The 15,137-nt window shown below is 40.4% G+C and overlaps 1 protein-coding gene across 1 annotated transcript; it reads left to right on the top strand.

Annotated features, from left to right (window-relative positions):
- The first annotated feature begins 3,779 nt into the window (after positions 1-3,779).
- dusp7 (dual specificity phosphatase 7) lies at positions 3,780-14,476 on the top strand. The gene is made up of 3 exons (XM_022192317.2): positions 3,780-4,800; positions 6,473-6,901; positions 9,726-14,476. The coding sequence occupies exons 1-3, from the start codon at positions 4,392-4,394 to the stop codon at positions 10,040-10,042; spliced, it is 1,155 nt and encodes a 384-aa protein (XP_022048009.1). The 5' UTR covers positions 3,780-4,391; the 3' UTR covers positions 10,043-14,476.
- Positions 14,477-15,137: the final 661 nt, after the last annotated feature.

A 15,137-nucleotide genomic window follows, 5' to 3' on the forward strand; every position in this document is an offset into this window, starting at 1 on the left:
TTGACTCCACTACTGATGACTCTGCAAAGAGACTGTATAAAACTAATCTATGCTGGCAATTTGTGACATTGGAGTAATTCAGCCATACGCGTTTGAACCCGGAAACCGATTCCAAAGAAGAGTAATGAAACAGAAAGCCCCACTCTGCTGGTTAACAGGGTTAGTTCCTGTTTTTGAGACTGTCATCTGTTTACTATAAGGTGGAAATGCTCAGTCATGGCATTGACTGTCTTTTAACATATAAAAACAGCATGTGGACATGTTATCAACAATAAAAAAAAATCTTCAATTAACATGGCAGTCAACAAAAACAACACAAAAAAGATTGTTTTGATTATTTGAGAAGTACCACAAACTTACGCAGTGAAGCAAACTCTAACAAAGCTTCATCGTGAGTGAAGTTTCAGTTTATATTAATGACATTTTTCAGAATAAATGGTGATAGTTTGGTTTACTGTTGGAGAGCAGCTTGTAGACAAACAAAAACACACACAGTGTGGCTGCACACTCTCTCAGAGAGCCTGTTGTTGTCCATGAAGGGAGTGGAAGCACAAGAGCCCTAAAGTTTGTGAGTGTGTTTGTGTGTGTGTATGTGTGTTTGTGTTTTGTCAGTGAGGAGTGTGTGTTTGTGTGTAAGTCACTGGGGGGGATAAAGAGCCATTGTCTGCAGCTGGTGCATCCCCCACCCCTCCTCTCTGCAGCTGTGAGGAAATCAAACGCTCCTCTTTTCCCCTTTCTCCGCCGCTGTCACAACCTGCTGATGCCTTATTAGGTCATTCATGGTGATGGTTTGTTCGGCGGAGCAGGTACAACGCTGAGCTGCTACAGATGGAGGAAGATCCCACATCACACCACCCTGACAGCCGGCAGGGACGTGAGGAAAAGATCTCTGAAAACATTCACAGTTCCACTTGTTGATGGAGCCGATCATATGGAGCGTAAACATCACCTGAATGTTGATGGACGTTATATACATCTGTGCTTTAGAGCTGAGATGATTAGTAAACCACTGAGTAACAGGAAGTGAAAACAGTGTTTCTGTCATGACTCATGAGAATTTTGACAAATTCCAGACAAAGTGAATAACGGAGGTTAGACTGAGCATAAACAGCTTGTTGAGCTCACAGAAAATCTTGCTGGTTGATATTTTCAGTCATTCATGAAGGTAAAAAAAACACCCGAAATTTACTGGTTCCAACTTCCAACTCCAAATGATTTCACAGATTTTATCAGTTTTAAATAAATGTAAATAAAATGCAACATAACAATGTTTGTGGTTATCTGTGCAGTGTATTTATCCCTTTATTTATTATTTTGTGCATTATGTTTATATGTTTGTGGACAGAAGGATGGCCTGACTGAACCTAAATATGATTATCTGGATGATACTGTGTTACCAAATGTCTGTTTTTCTAAATATTCAGTAAAAAGATGTTAATGGTCTAGCAGTCCCACCTCCTTGAGCTGAATGCCCACTGAGGAAAAGACACTTTGTGAGAATCAGGAACTTAAGGTTTTCAAAAAAGGCCTCCCTGATTTGCCAAACAGGGCTCCTAAGATATATGGTTTGATTTCACCCAACCCTCATTTTGAAATTTACAGAGAATTTGTAACACTTCCTCAATGACACAATTTTACACAGAAACTGTCGTAATACTGAGAGATAAACTGGAACTGTTTTTTTTTTCCCTGTGTAATATGATTTGATCATATCAAAATCTCTAAAGATACACTTGGATATTTGTTACGTGACTGTTTCTGTCTGTTCAGCATCCAAAAGCCAAGTTTCACTTCGAAATGTGTCCAGTAATAATTTATTTGTTACGTGTGGAGGTGTATGTGGTGGGTGGACTGAGTGAAGGTGTTGAGGAGACTGAAAACAAAAGTTGATGGTGGGACTTGAGTCACTACTTGTGCATGAGGCCCATAGTTCTGTTTCTGGGTAATTTATTTGAACACTGAGTGCATCGTGCACAGAGAATATCAAATGAACAGGAAAAGGATACAGTTTCTAAGTGTCACCATAGTTTGAATTTAAGAGCATCTAAATGTTATTGTAGACCCAGTAAAGTGTCAAATACTGTTTACAGTTTATAGTATTTATACAGAAATGTGGAAACATCAGATGCACTTCTATGATGCAGCTGGGTTCTTAATTGAGGATTTATCTCCATGAGTCATACACTAAGTGGTCACACTGTAAAGGTAATAAACAAAAAAGAAGATCGAAAAATATCAATTAAAAAAATAAGTTAAAAAATGAAAAAATCTGGTTACTGTCATGTTAAAAAAAATATGAAAATGCCATCAAAAATATGTAAAATAATATTGTTAGCTAATTGAAATACAGTACAAATGTGTCATTATAATGTCACACATTTTAAAAGAAGAAATTGTTATCTGTAAAATAACAGTTTATAAAAATATTTTTAAGTGTAATATACTGTTTTTTTTCAAATAATGGTAAATATCTGTAAAATGTGTTTTTTTCTGATTTAAGTATAATTAAAACTGACATTTTGAAGTCAAATGTTTTAAACGAAGACTTTATATAGGTATATTTTTTCTTTTTTTTACATTGTCGACCTGTTTTTTTTTGTTTGTTTGTTTTAGAGTTCACGTGTAAATTAAGTTTTTTATGTGGTTTTAATATATTTTATTAGTTATGTAGCAAAACAGGAAATCTGTTAAACCACAATTTGGGTGATTTAAAGGAAGTAAAAATAGTTTAATTTTACAGTCAAATGCCGTAAAAAATGAGCACATTTAAAAAAATGCTGATTTTTTGTTTTTTTTAAGTGTTCTTTTGGACATTTTTTTTTACAGTTCACATGTTTTGCTATATAAATTTTTACTATTTTTACTAAACTCTATTATATAACTATATTATTCATATCTATATTTATATTAGAATGGACAAAGATGGTAAAATACGTTGAAATTGTTCAAAAAATGCCTTTGAAAACACAAGTTACATTGCATTATTTTTTTTATTTTTTTAGTTCACTTTATCTTTATATCTTTACAATCCAACCCCACAGTGCTGCCATAATGCAGCCTTATCTTTATGAAGCTCTAAAGCAAATTAAATGATTTTCTCTGAGTGTTTCTGTTCTTGTACTGAACTTCATTATATTCAAACGTTTCTTTTTTTTTCTCTCTGTCTCTCTTCTCACATACATGTTTATGGGTGGCAGAATATGGAAAGGCCTCTTGGTGTGATGCTAAAGTCCATAGTTAACACCTCTGTGACAGTGTCAAAACAAAGTGAACACTGCAGACATCATAAAAATGAAACTTTACTGCAGGACAGTTACAATAGTGCAGGTGTGCCTCATAAAAGTGGACATAAACTTTTATTTTTGCTCACACCTTCCTTGATTAAAGTTATATAGCTTGTAGCATTAATTGCAATTATATTTTTAACTTTTAATGAAATGTTTGCTAAGATGTTTGGACTGAATGTTCATTCTTGACCTTTAGAAACAGTAAAATAGTCTCACAGCTTGGTGCTTTTAGGGAGTATGTGAGAGGATTAACCTTTAATGTGTAAAATAGCCTTTCATGCATGGTTTCCAAATAGACTGGTTGAAATATGTTTGCGTCTTTAAAGGTAGTACTGTCACTGAAATGAAGAGATGGAGGCCAGACTTAAGCTCAGTGCCAAGAACGCAGCTGGTATCGATGTAGGAGTTAAACTGAGAGTTCAATGAGCAGGTTTTCCTCGCTGTCACTTGTGCTATTCAAACTTGGAGCAGACTATCAATGAATGGATCTCCTGTGAAGGCAGCCTGAGCTCCAGTGAGTCCTCGGCAGCTCTGCGCCTTTAAATCTGCGCGCTCCTCCCTCTCCTCAGTGACAAACCCGCAGAGCCTCTTTAACGCATCCAGTGGAAGTGACAAACCAGAGGCGCTCCACGGGGCCAGCATGTCAAATAACAACAATAATCATGGGCTTTAGCATCTGCGGCTCATCCCAAACTCGCATCCCGATCGGACACTGAACGAGGCGTCTCCGGGGCCGCGTCGTGAGGGTCCGCGGACCCCCGTCAAAGTTGGAGTCGGAGTCGCCAAATGGACGTCGATGGACTGGAATGAAAGCTCCACTTCTTGTGTCGGACTGAAGGAAGGAGGGAGAGAAGAAACCTCTGCATGTTCAAGTTTCCTGCTCCGACCGGAGGGGCATCTGTGCGTGCGTGTTGGATGCGTGTGTGTGGAAGCGTGTGTCGGGTGCGCAGCAGCAGCAGCGGCGGCGGCGGTGGAGGTGGAGGTGGCCGCGGGAAGGGAAGTTTAGCGCCGTGATTCTTTTTTTTTCCCCCTTTCCCCCCTTTTTCTATTCTGTTGTGTTGTTTTCATGTGGCAGCAGGGGACAGGCGGATTAACGTTTCCCTGATGAAAATTAATCATCTGTTGAGAGGCTCCGCGATCGTGACTATGATGATGATGTCGAGTAAGAGCGTGGAGTGGCTGCAGGAGGAGCTGGAGTCCGGGGCCGGAGCGCTGCTGCTGCTCGACTGCAGACCCCATGAGCTGTACGAGTCCTCGCACATCGAGTCGGCCATCAACCTGGCCATCCCGGGCCTCATGCTCCGCAGGCTCAAGAAGGGAAACCTCCCCATCCGCTCCATCATCCCCAACAACGAGGACAAGGAGAAATTCGTCAAGCGCTGCAAGACAGACGTGGTGGTCCTGTACGACGAGGCGACCTCGGAGCGGCAGGAGTCCGGGCTGGGGAGCTCCGTGCTGGGCTTGCTGCTGCAGAAGCTCCGGGACGACGGCTGCAAGGCTTTCTTCCTGGAGGGTAAGATCAGATCAGATGAGTGTGGCTTTAAATCCGACCGTATAGTGGTTTTAATTCATAAACACTGCCTTGTAATCAGGGGTGGTTTTCTAATTTGATATATTGTCCCAGTTCCAGCTGAGTGATCTGGTGGTGTCACTCAGTAACAGTTGATACTAAACACAACAGCACATTAACTTAATTTGTCTGTCTTGCACCAAAATGCTATAAAATCTGGGTGTTTAGAATGATTCTTTTGGTCCAGGCTCCTGTGATTTCGTGGATAAAAGTGTTTGTAGGGGTGCTAAAGGGTCACAGTGTGGCGCCACTTCCAATAAATCCAGCTGTTATCATCTGTCTACAGAGTAAACTTTGTTACCAATAACATAGTTTTTCCTCTTAAAATGAACTGTTATAACATTCGAGCTTAACGCATCAGTCTCAGCTTTGACGCTGACATGAATTATTCTCATTTTCTTTCTAAAATAAAAATAAAACCGCCCCCTAGAATAAAGATCTGGCTTCAAATGCAGCGTGTTTTCAATTAAATGCTGCAAAAATGGCCCCGCCATGTTGTGTTCCTTCAGGAAAAAGACTGGCGTGTTTTTTTCTTTTATTTTTTTTCATGAATGAACACAGAAAAAACGAGGGGAAAACGACGATGGAATAATCATCGCAGCGGCGAAACAAAAAGCAGATGTGCTTTATTTGGAGTAATAACGGGCAGATCGTGTGTGAGATGTGAGATCGGAGCGTGTTTGACCTGTAAGAGGGAGAAATGTTTGACGGGAGTCGCTGCCATTCACAAAAAGTCCGCTGAGCTGCGTGCTGCTGGAGCGGAGCTGCTGTCCTGCTCTGCTGCCGAGCCGCAGCTTTTCTCAATGGAGCACATCTGTCCTGCCTGTTTCTGCCTCCTTCTCATGCAGATGTCACGTTTGTCGCCCCATCAGGGTGTCATATGTGGCAGCATTAAAAAGCAGAATTAACAGTTCTTTCTAATGCAAGCTTTATCGCAATAGAAATGTACAGTTTGATGTGAGGCATTCATCTAATTTATGAAAAATTTAAAGGCTGTGTGAGGTGATTCCGTTTTATATCCTGCACTACACCTCGATGTGGCTCATGTTATTAGCAGATTAGGCCACTAGAACAGATAAATAGAGATAAAATGTGTCTTAGATTAGCTTTTTCTATTTTAAAAGATATTCTTATTTTTGTCGTTACCTTTTAGTGTGTTTTTTTCAAAAAAGTATTATATAATAGTGTGATATAGGTTAATTTCTTGTCGTTTAGATTCATGATCTGCCTCCATTATGTGTCTTAGATATTTTTTATTTTTTATTGTCTTTACTGTTCTTTTTTCAGAAGTACCTTATATTATTATGAATGAAAATAATTTCTTGTCATTTAGGTTCATGATCCACTGTATCGATGCGTCTTAAATCAGAATTTTCAGTTTAATAAATGTTTTTCTGATTGTTTTACCACCTTTCCTATTCTATTTTTTCTGAACTATTTTGTTATACTATGAATTAGGTTACTTCCTTGTCATTTAGGTTCATGATCTTCCTCCTGTATCTTGCAGAGCTGATGTTAAATCAGACACTTTGGGCACATTTTTAGACCACCAGTCTTCTTAGCTCTATCCCAACATTGATTTTCTTTCTTTTTATGTCTTGTCTTTGTCCTCCAGGGGGCTTCAACAAGTTCCAGTCGGAATACCCCGAGCACTGCGAGACCAATTTGGACTGCTCCTGTCCCAGCAGCTCCCCACCAGCTTCCGTCCTCGGCCTCGGGGGACTCCGCATCAGCTCCGACTGCTCGGATGGAGAGTCTGACCGCGAGCCGGGCAGCGCCACCGAGTCGGAGGGCAGCCCGTTGCCCAACAACCAGCCAGCGTTCCCCGTCCAGATCCTGCCGTACCTCTACCTGGGCTGTGCCAAAGATTCCACCAACCTGGATGTGCTCAGCAAGTACAACATCAAGTACATCCTCAACGTGACGCCCAACCTGCCCAACATGTTCGAACACGAAGGGGACTTCAAGTACAAACAGATCCCCATCTCCGATCACTGGAGCCAGAACCTCTCACAGTTTTTCCCCGAGGCCATTTCGTTCATTGGTGAGTGAAGGTGGAGAATGCGGTGGTGTTACGTCAGACGTACATCAGATTTTCAGACACATAAGCAAAGCGGTTGTTTGGATTTTTGACCAATCTGCTGAGAATTTCCTACATTAATCACTGATCGAGCCCAAGGTCACAACTACCAAATGGCTTGTTTGCCAGATTCCACAGATATTTAGTTTTTTATTGCAAAGAAGACATAGTAAATATTTAGTATGCTTGCTTGAGAAATGATCACCAGAGCAGTTGCCATTTCTGTCCAGCAGCTAATGATGCTTCTGCTCATTCAGTTAGACCCCTAAAGATTCAACATTTAATATCACAGAAGACTAAGAAAAATGATTAGTGGTTCCTTATATTATTCACTACATTTATCCAAGATTTCAGCCATAAATCATGAAGACATGTTTCTTTTTTGCTTATTTACTTTAGTGGAAATAGTTTCAAGGAGAATTGTGTGAAATACCATCAAATTGTTTGGTGAATTATCAAACGCCTGCATTTCACGGTGACTGACAAACCAGGAATTTAAAATCAAAAAATACAAAGCAACATTTGTGAATAAGACATGGAAATAGAGTCTTTGAGAATGGAGTCGCTCTGGAGATAGAAGAATCCTAGCCCTCTTCTCGTCCTATTTTCGGCATTTTCCATCATTCCCATCATTCCTTGTGACTTAATTCCCAGAGAATGAGTGAATTCCCTCTCTGATGAATCAATGGCATGTTTGTCTTAAATTGTGCAGACCTCTGACATTTACCCCCAGCTTTTTTTCTTTTTTTTTTTAGAGTAATGATTCTGCTTAGGTGGGAGGAAGTGTGACATATGCCAGAGCCAGAGGTCGTGGCAGATTTGGGTCATGCTGATGTTAAATGGAGCTGTCTGGCTGCCTGTAATGTGCAGGGATTACATCAGATCTTTTTGCTAACAGCGGGGTAATTACGGGTGAAGGAGACGCAGATGTGACTTTACTCTGCCGCTGAAAGTTGCAAATACCTTAAACATTGAAAATTGTTGTTTTCACATGCATATTTCCTGCATGCAAGAATGTAGAGAGAGAGGTGCGTTCGATTTGTCTGGCTCTTTAATGCCTCAATAAATGGAAGGTTCTTTCATTATTCTGCATTTAAAGCATGAGTGAAGTGATGTAACGCTGCTCAGTTCGAGGAGATTAACTGCCAGCTACTTACTTGACTTCTGAGCCTTGTATAGTTGGGTTTGATTCTTCCGACGAGGGTTTTTGGCCTCTTTTTTCATTGTGGAAAGTGAGCACACATCACATATAAATTTAATTTGGCATCGCCTTGGCAGCCTGAGCTCGTGAGCCAACTGACCCCAATCCTACGACAAGAGACGCAGGCAGAGAGAGAGAGAGAGAGATAAAGGAGAGGATGAAAGAGACGGAGAGAAGAAAGAAAGGAAGGAAAGAAGCACTTAACTCTCGCTCTAATGGCCTGTGGAGATGCAAGTGCAAGGGCTCGAAACTGATAGGTGGATTGATGTAGCTGGTTAATAATGTAAGATGTTTTTTTTTTGTTTTTTTTCACAATTCAGCTTTTTCTGCAGACACCAAGCGAGAAAGCAGAATGAAACTTGACTTTCTGCTGGCATTGAGGAAGGTCATTCTGCATTAAAAATATGATCAATTAAACCTAGAATTGCATGCATGTTTTTTGAAGGAAACATCTAATAGTTTGAAGTGATGTGTGCTTGTGTTGGTATAATCTTACCGCAGTCATACATCCTTCACTCAGGGCGCATATAATGGTTAATTTAAACTGCAGATTATTCTCTCTGTCAAAAATGAAAGAAAACGGCTCCTGATTAAAACAAAAAATTAAAGGAAAGCAGTGAATCTTCGCAATTTAGAAGCAGATTTTTAGTCTAATAGAACTTTATGTGTGATTATTTTCATTATTGATAATTTTACTGATTATGTCCTCTGAGTAAAATGGAGAAACGGTATCCATATTGCAAATGCGGGACATTTCTGTGTTGTAAAAGTGGCTCAAAACAATCAATTTGTCAATATAGCTCCAAACTGAACTGACTGCCTCACTAATGGACTGGTTGTTTGCTCTATTTATGACCATATGATGCTATTCTGTAAGAGTCTGGTCGATGTTCAGTGGACGGGAGTAGTTTTTGTGCACATACAGCGCCCTCCATAATTACTGGCACCCCTGGTTAAGATGTGTTCTTTGGCTTCTAATAAATTCATTTTTTTCAAAATAATATAGGACCACAATGGAAAAAAAAGAGAAAAATCCAACCTTTAATTCAAGTGCATTTAATCAGTGGGGGAAAAAAATCACATATTAAGAAATAATTCTTTTACATCAAATCATGTGTGCTACAATTATTAGCACCCCTGATGTTAATACTTTGTACAACCCCCGTTTGCCCACAAACCAGCACCTAATCTTCTCCTTTACTACATTTTTCTACAGTTTTCAGTGTAAGAGTTTATTTTAAGGCGTTCAACACATCTTAACCAGGGGTGCCAATAATTATGGAGGATGCTATATTTACTATGAAGTGATGTATATTGATATTCAGTGTATATTCTCATTGATTCCCTAGTACGCTACTGTCATTTTAAAATCATTCTAATTTAAAGAGTGACATCATCCACCCCGGCTTGAAATTTCAATCAGAGAGGGCGATGAATCACTGACTTTTACCCTGCTGTTAAATTACACTTTAAATAGGCTTTATTCATTTGCATATAAATGCTGGTCATGATGTCAGTTGACTCGTTAATAATCTGACATCTTGGGCTCATGACTGAAACCAGCCTTCTCTGTTTCCTCCTCTTCAGACGAGGCTCGCTCCAAAAAGTGCGGCATCCTGGTCCACTGTCTGGCCGGGATCAGCCGGTCGGTCACCGTCACCGTGGCCTACCTGATGCAGAAGCTCAACCTGTCGCTGAACGACGCCTACGACTTCGTCAAGCGGAAAAAGTCCAACATTTCGCCCAACTTCAACTTCATGGGCCAGCTCCTGGACTTCGAGCGGACGCTCGGCCTCAACAGCCCCTGCGACAACCACTCGACCTCCCCGACGCACGACCAGCTCTTCTTCACCACCCCGACCAATCACAATGTGTTTCAGCTGGACACCCTGGAGTCCACATGAAAATCTGACTTTATACTGTAAACCTACCTTTTTTTTTGGTAAAGGGGGCAGGTGGTCAAGGTGGCGTTGTTACCATGGTAACCAGCGGCTGCACTGCAGGAAAAGCAGCCAGTTTTAATGAATGTTTTAGCCTCCCGTGGCTCGTTGTCTGAGAGCCTGGCCACGGAGCAGCTCTGGAAGCAACAGGACGGGTCACTGATGCCACGTTAAACAGGGGGACGGGGAGTGTGTTTTTTTTCTTAACCCAGAGAGGGGAACTGTGGGTTTACAATGGCGTTCCCCTCTGCGTTGATTGAAATCGAGGAACGAAACCTCATCCTCCCCCACGCCCGATCGACTCGTCTTGTCTTGTTCTCGAAGGACAAGGGAGACTTAACTGACTAAGAAACTGAACGGTCACAGCGGGACGGACAGCTTTATACAAAGAAAAGGAAAAATCTACAGCGCTCGATTTATGAGATGACAGCATCCTCTCTGTCTTTCTGTCTCGGCTCACGAGCTGAGCTGACTGGTGCCAAGTGGAGAATCTGGGATTTACTCAAAGGAAATCTCGCTCTACTGAATGTAGAGTTTTTAAAAACCAAGGAATTAACACACATTCGCGCGCACACACACACACACACAAAGTATGTATGTTCGTACTGTATGTACTGTATGTATGTTAACGTACATAGCAGAAAATGTATGGGCAGTCCTTAACAAATTCAGTATGTCTATATGCATTTTTGTATATCTTTATGTACATTTACGCACAGATCTATACCTTATATAAATATATACGCATAGAAATCTTATCTTTGTCCAAAAACAAAGTAATCCAATCCAATGATGGCTTAAGAGATTGTAAAACTAAAGAAGGGGAATGGGTGTTGAGATAGTCCTAGTTGTCTTCTTCTTTTTTTGGTTGTTTTTTTAGGTTTGTTTTTCTTTAGGTTTGTAATGACCTAATGCAGTTTGCACAGTGGTGTAGCCATTGACTTGCTGGCACTTGGAGCCGGTGCTGGAAGCAGGCAGATAAAGAGACATTCAGAGGAGAGGAGTGGACAGAGGAGAGGCCAGTCCCAGGCTGCGACGAGTCCTGACAGCTGCACAGTGCCGTGGGGAGGGAGCAGGAACTGGGCCATGAGCGAAAAGAGCGGGGCTAGGACCGGGTTAGGGGTTAGATCGGACAACATGGGGTTAGGAATCATTTAAACCATGGGTGAGAATGCTACTGCAGACTTGACACTCGGCCAGCTGTTTTTTAAGCGTGGTTCCCAGTTCCTTCTTCCTTCCCTATATGACTGTTCATCCAGTTGCCTAACAAGAAGTACCAGTTGTTTCCACCAGCTGTTCTGACTATTTTAAGTGTTTGTTTCATTTCAGTTCAAAACGCTGAACTTCCGCGGTTGCTTCATCGCGGAGGTTGTCTAACCAGTATGTTTCGCCAAAGCTGTTTTTTATCAGCTCTGACTCTTGCTCCTCGCAGACACTTTGGTGAGATGTTAGGGGTTAAGGATGGGGGAGAGGAATGCAGCTATTTTAGCAGCCTCGGGCAAAGAAGTACCTCAGCCTTCTTATATAACCTACATTACAAACATCCTGTTGCCCAAGAGTGATCTGTTGGGTTTGTCGGCCTGCTTTTGGTTCATTCTAGAGAGATTTGCCAAAATGGACTTGAGGACTGTGATTGTGAACTGGTTTCTGGTGTTGTGGACTGGGACTGGCCTCCTCTTACAGACTGCACTTACTTACTTCAATCACTTCATGTCCCTCAACTGCATCGAAAAGAAACTGAAAAGGAAGCTCTTTCTTAGTAGGGATCACCCATTTCGTCAAAGAAAGTTTTGTCTGAGTTGATTCACCCTTAAGCCTTGGGTATATTATATGAAAGATATATTAAACACAAATGAATATATATATATATAAATATCTATATTATAGAGGTAATAGTAAACAGATCTATATTATTTTGTATACCTGAGCATGCTGTGGTGCTGTATGCTCTCTAACAGTAGACGTAACCACGGGTTGGATGTTGCTTTACCAGGTGGGAAGACGAAACAATGAGGACTGTTTTTTTAACTGCTGTTGCTGCTGAACACAGCGGCATACAGCGTGTGGTCATGGCGTTTTCTGAGACTCTGTCCACATCTGTAGCCTCTAAACTTAAGGAGAAATATGGTTTGGTTCGGAATCCTGCAGTGACTCAAAGAAATATTCCCAAAAAAAACGGCCTAAATTGTCTACTGCAGCAGTTTTTCTTCTAATTCCAAATTAATCAAACTTAAGGTAACACCTGTGAGTACATTGGGCATCAGGAAAGAACATTTTCATCTTCTTGCACGTCAGTTTAACCCGATGGTTCACGCTTCATGTGTAAAAATGCCACGTTCTGGGCAAAAAGCAGAATGTCACTCTGCAGAGCGTGAAGAAATGAGCAGAAGAAGACACGACAAACTGAGCAGTGACAGTATTTGCATTATGAGACCGGAGAAAAGAGAAATAGCTGATTATTGTGATCGTCCATAGTGTGACAGAAATACAGTTAGATGCCAAATGAGAGAAAAGCTGCAGGTGGTGTTTGGTGTCAGGTGTAACGGAGGATATTTAGCTTGACAGTCACCAGCATAAAGACACAAAAGAGGCAGCTTTGGAAGCAGCAAATGGAAAAATATTTTTACATGAATGTTACTTATTTGAGTTGATGTTGGTAGCATATGTAATTTCCAAATTCATAAAGTATTACAGTCCAGCCTCAGACGTCTGCACTCATGCAACAGGGAAGATGAAATTCTACTAATGAGAAAACAATGAGAAAACAAAAGGAGGCGTATGTGTGAGTAGAGGAGTAAATCCACAGAATAAGTCATAAAAAAGCAATGCAAGACAAAAACACTTGGCTCTAATTAGTTTATTAGTGATGTTTACAACATTACAGGGCTTCTACAGGCCTGTAATGTACAATAACCAGTATGATCTTAGAAGTGTTTCTTACTTGAGGTCCAATGTTCACGGCAAGCTTTCAAAGATGTGGACGGGGTCTAAACAGAAACACAGAACTGGGTTTCGGAGGGCACAGCAGTTGAATCTGAAGAGGGTTGGTTTTAGCTGGCCTTATATAATCTTTCTAACTTGTTTCTAATGCTGACTGTTCAATACTCTTTGTATCTCACTTTAGAAAAGAAAAAAAACATTGTGTGGAAAAAAAAAGTTTGTTATCTGTTATTTGAATAAGAACACGGTCATAACAGACGGCAAGCTGTCTTTTTACCGTTAACGGGTCACACGAGGTCCTCTTTGTTACTCTGCAATATATCAAAACACCCTTTTTGCAGTATTTTGTAGATCGACGACCTCAAACGTTTTTAAATTCTTCTTCTTTTGTACTATATCTATTCTATATAACTATACAAGATCCAGCTCGATTATGGCTTAAGGACTGAAGTAACATTTCACCTGGGGTGTCCAAAAATGTAGGGCCAGTGTGTCTGCTACCAACCCTGAAAGAAGCTCTCGCAAACACACTTACAGACACACACGGCTTCACACAGCCGTGGGTCAGCATGCCACTTAGGTTTCACAATAGACAATTCCACCACCCGGCTTAAAGAATTACAAGGTATTTTTCGTCTTGTTTTGATATAATGTGCTCTATGCTATTCCTGTGGCCTTTCAATATGAATATATATCTCAGTATATATATGTTATGAATTTATATGCAAAAGTTCCTCTCCTATTATAGCATCAGAGATGAAAATAATACTACCATGCTTGAATGGACTTTTCCTCGTCTGGAGTCACATCCCACTTACAATAACAAAAAAAGTAAAAAATACACCGAGGACTGGATCACTTGCACCCTAGGATTGAAATATATTTCAGTACGGAGCTTTTCTATTTAAATAGAAAAAGAACACGGTTGATTTCAAGCTGCTTTCTTGTGTTTTTGTGTCTTTGTAACAATGAAAGAGAAATCAAAGTTCTCTGTTTGTACATTTGCCAGATCACGGGAACGGGCGTTTCTGTGTCCTTAAACTTGTAGCTACATCTTTGGTAAGAATGTTGCTTCGAGAGGGAAAGACGTGAATGAGCGAGAGCGGAGCCTGAGGAGAGACGGGGTGAAATACAAAGCGAAAGAAAAAGTGAATGATTTTAAAAATGTTACCTCAGTGAGGAATTTTTCAGGGATTTTTTTGACAATGCATCTTGCATCGTGTTACAGCTTCAAAGTCACGTTGAATAGCTGTTTTGTATTGTGCTGTAAACAGTTTTTAAAAAAAAGATAAGATGCAATCTGTCTGTGTATAAAAACAAGGGGCATGTTAACCGGGGCAGTTTCTCCTTTCTGTCTACTGAAGGAAATACGATTGACCCTATGTATTGTACAGTATATGGAAACAACACAAGACATGTTTATACCGCAAATAAATATTGAAATATTTTTTTCTTTAACACGTTTCCTCCATTTTTCTACAACACAAAAGTGTAACAGATTGCATTAAGTATCCATTTTACTGTATGAACAGCTGACTGCTTATATGGAACAGTATTTCTAAGATAATTTTTGTATTGAAAGAGCCAAAAAATGAAGCACTTTATTCCTAATTCTGATGGTTGGACTCGGTTTTTGTAATTGATGCCTTATTCTATAATCACTGAAACATTTCAGAGGTTCAGGTCTCTATAATTTACAAAAAGTTGGACATATCTGTATGGCCAGTTAGCTCAGTCTTTGCTCTCATGTAGTTAATGGAGAGATGTTACAGTGGTATCAGTTTTCTCATCCAAGTCTCCAAAATGTCCAACTTTTGCTTCGGGATACAAACTCCACTCAGATATTTTCACAGGTAATCTGTCCACAATAATGGCTTATCATCTGGCTATTATTGCACATTAAAGCTAGGGTAGGCAGTATTTAATTTGGAATCGTTTGAGCCGAAATTCTATAATTACCTTTCAGCATCCTGTAATAGAAATAGTCTGAGAGGAAGCTAGACTTCTGCACTTACATTTGGCTGTTTTCAGGCTTTAGAAAATCTCACCCCTGACAGGAGATTTTGGCCAGGTCTTTTCAGAGAGCACATTTTCCTCTTTTTGTCTTGGCTGTTCTACT

This window comes from Acanthochromis polyacanthus, chromosome 5, assembly GCF_021347895.1.
Source record: "Acanthochromis polyacanthus isolate Apoly-LR-REF ecotype Palm Island chromosome 5, KAUST_Apoly_ChrSc, whole genome shotgun sequence".
Taxonomy (NCBI): Eukaryota; Metazoa; Chordata; class Actinopteri; family Pomacentridae; genus Acanthochromis; species Acanthochromis polyacanthus.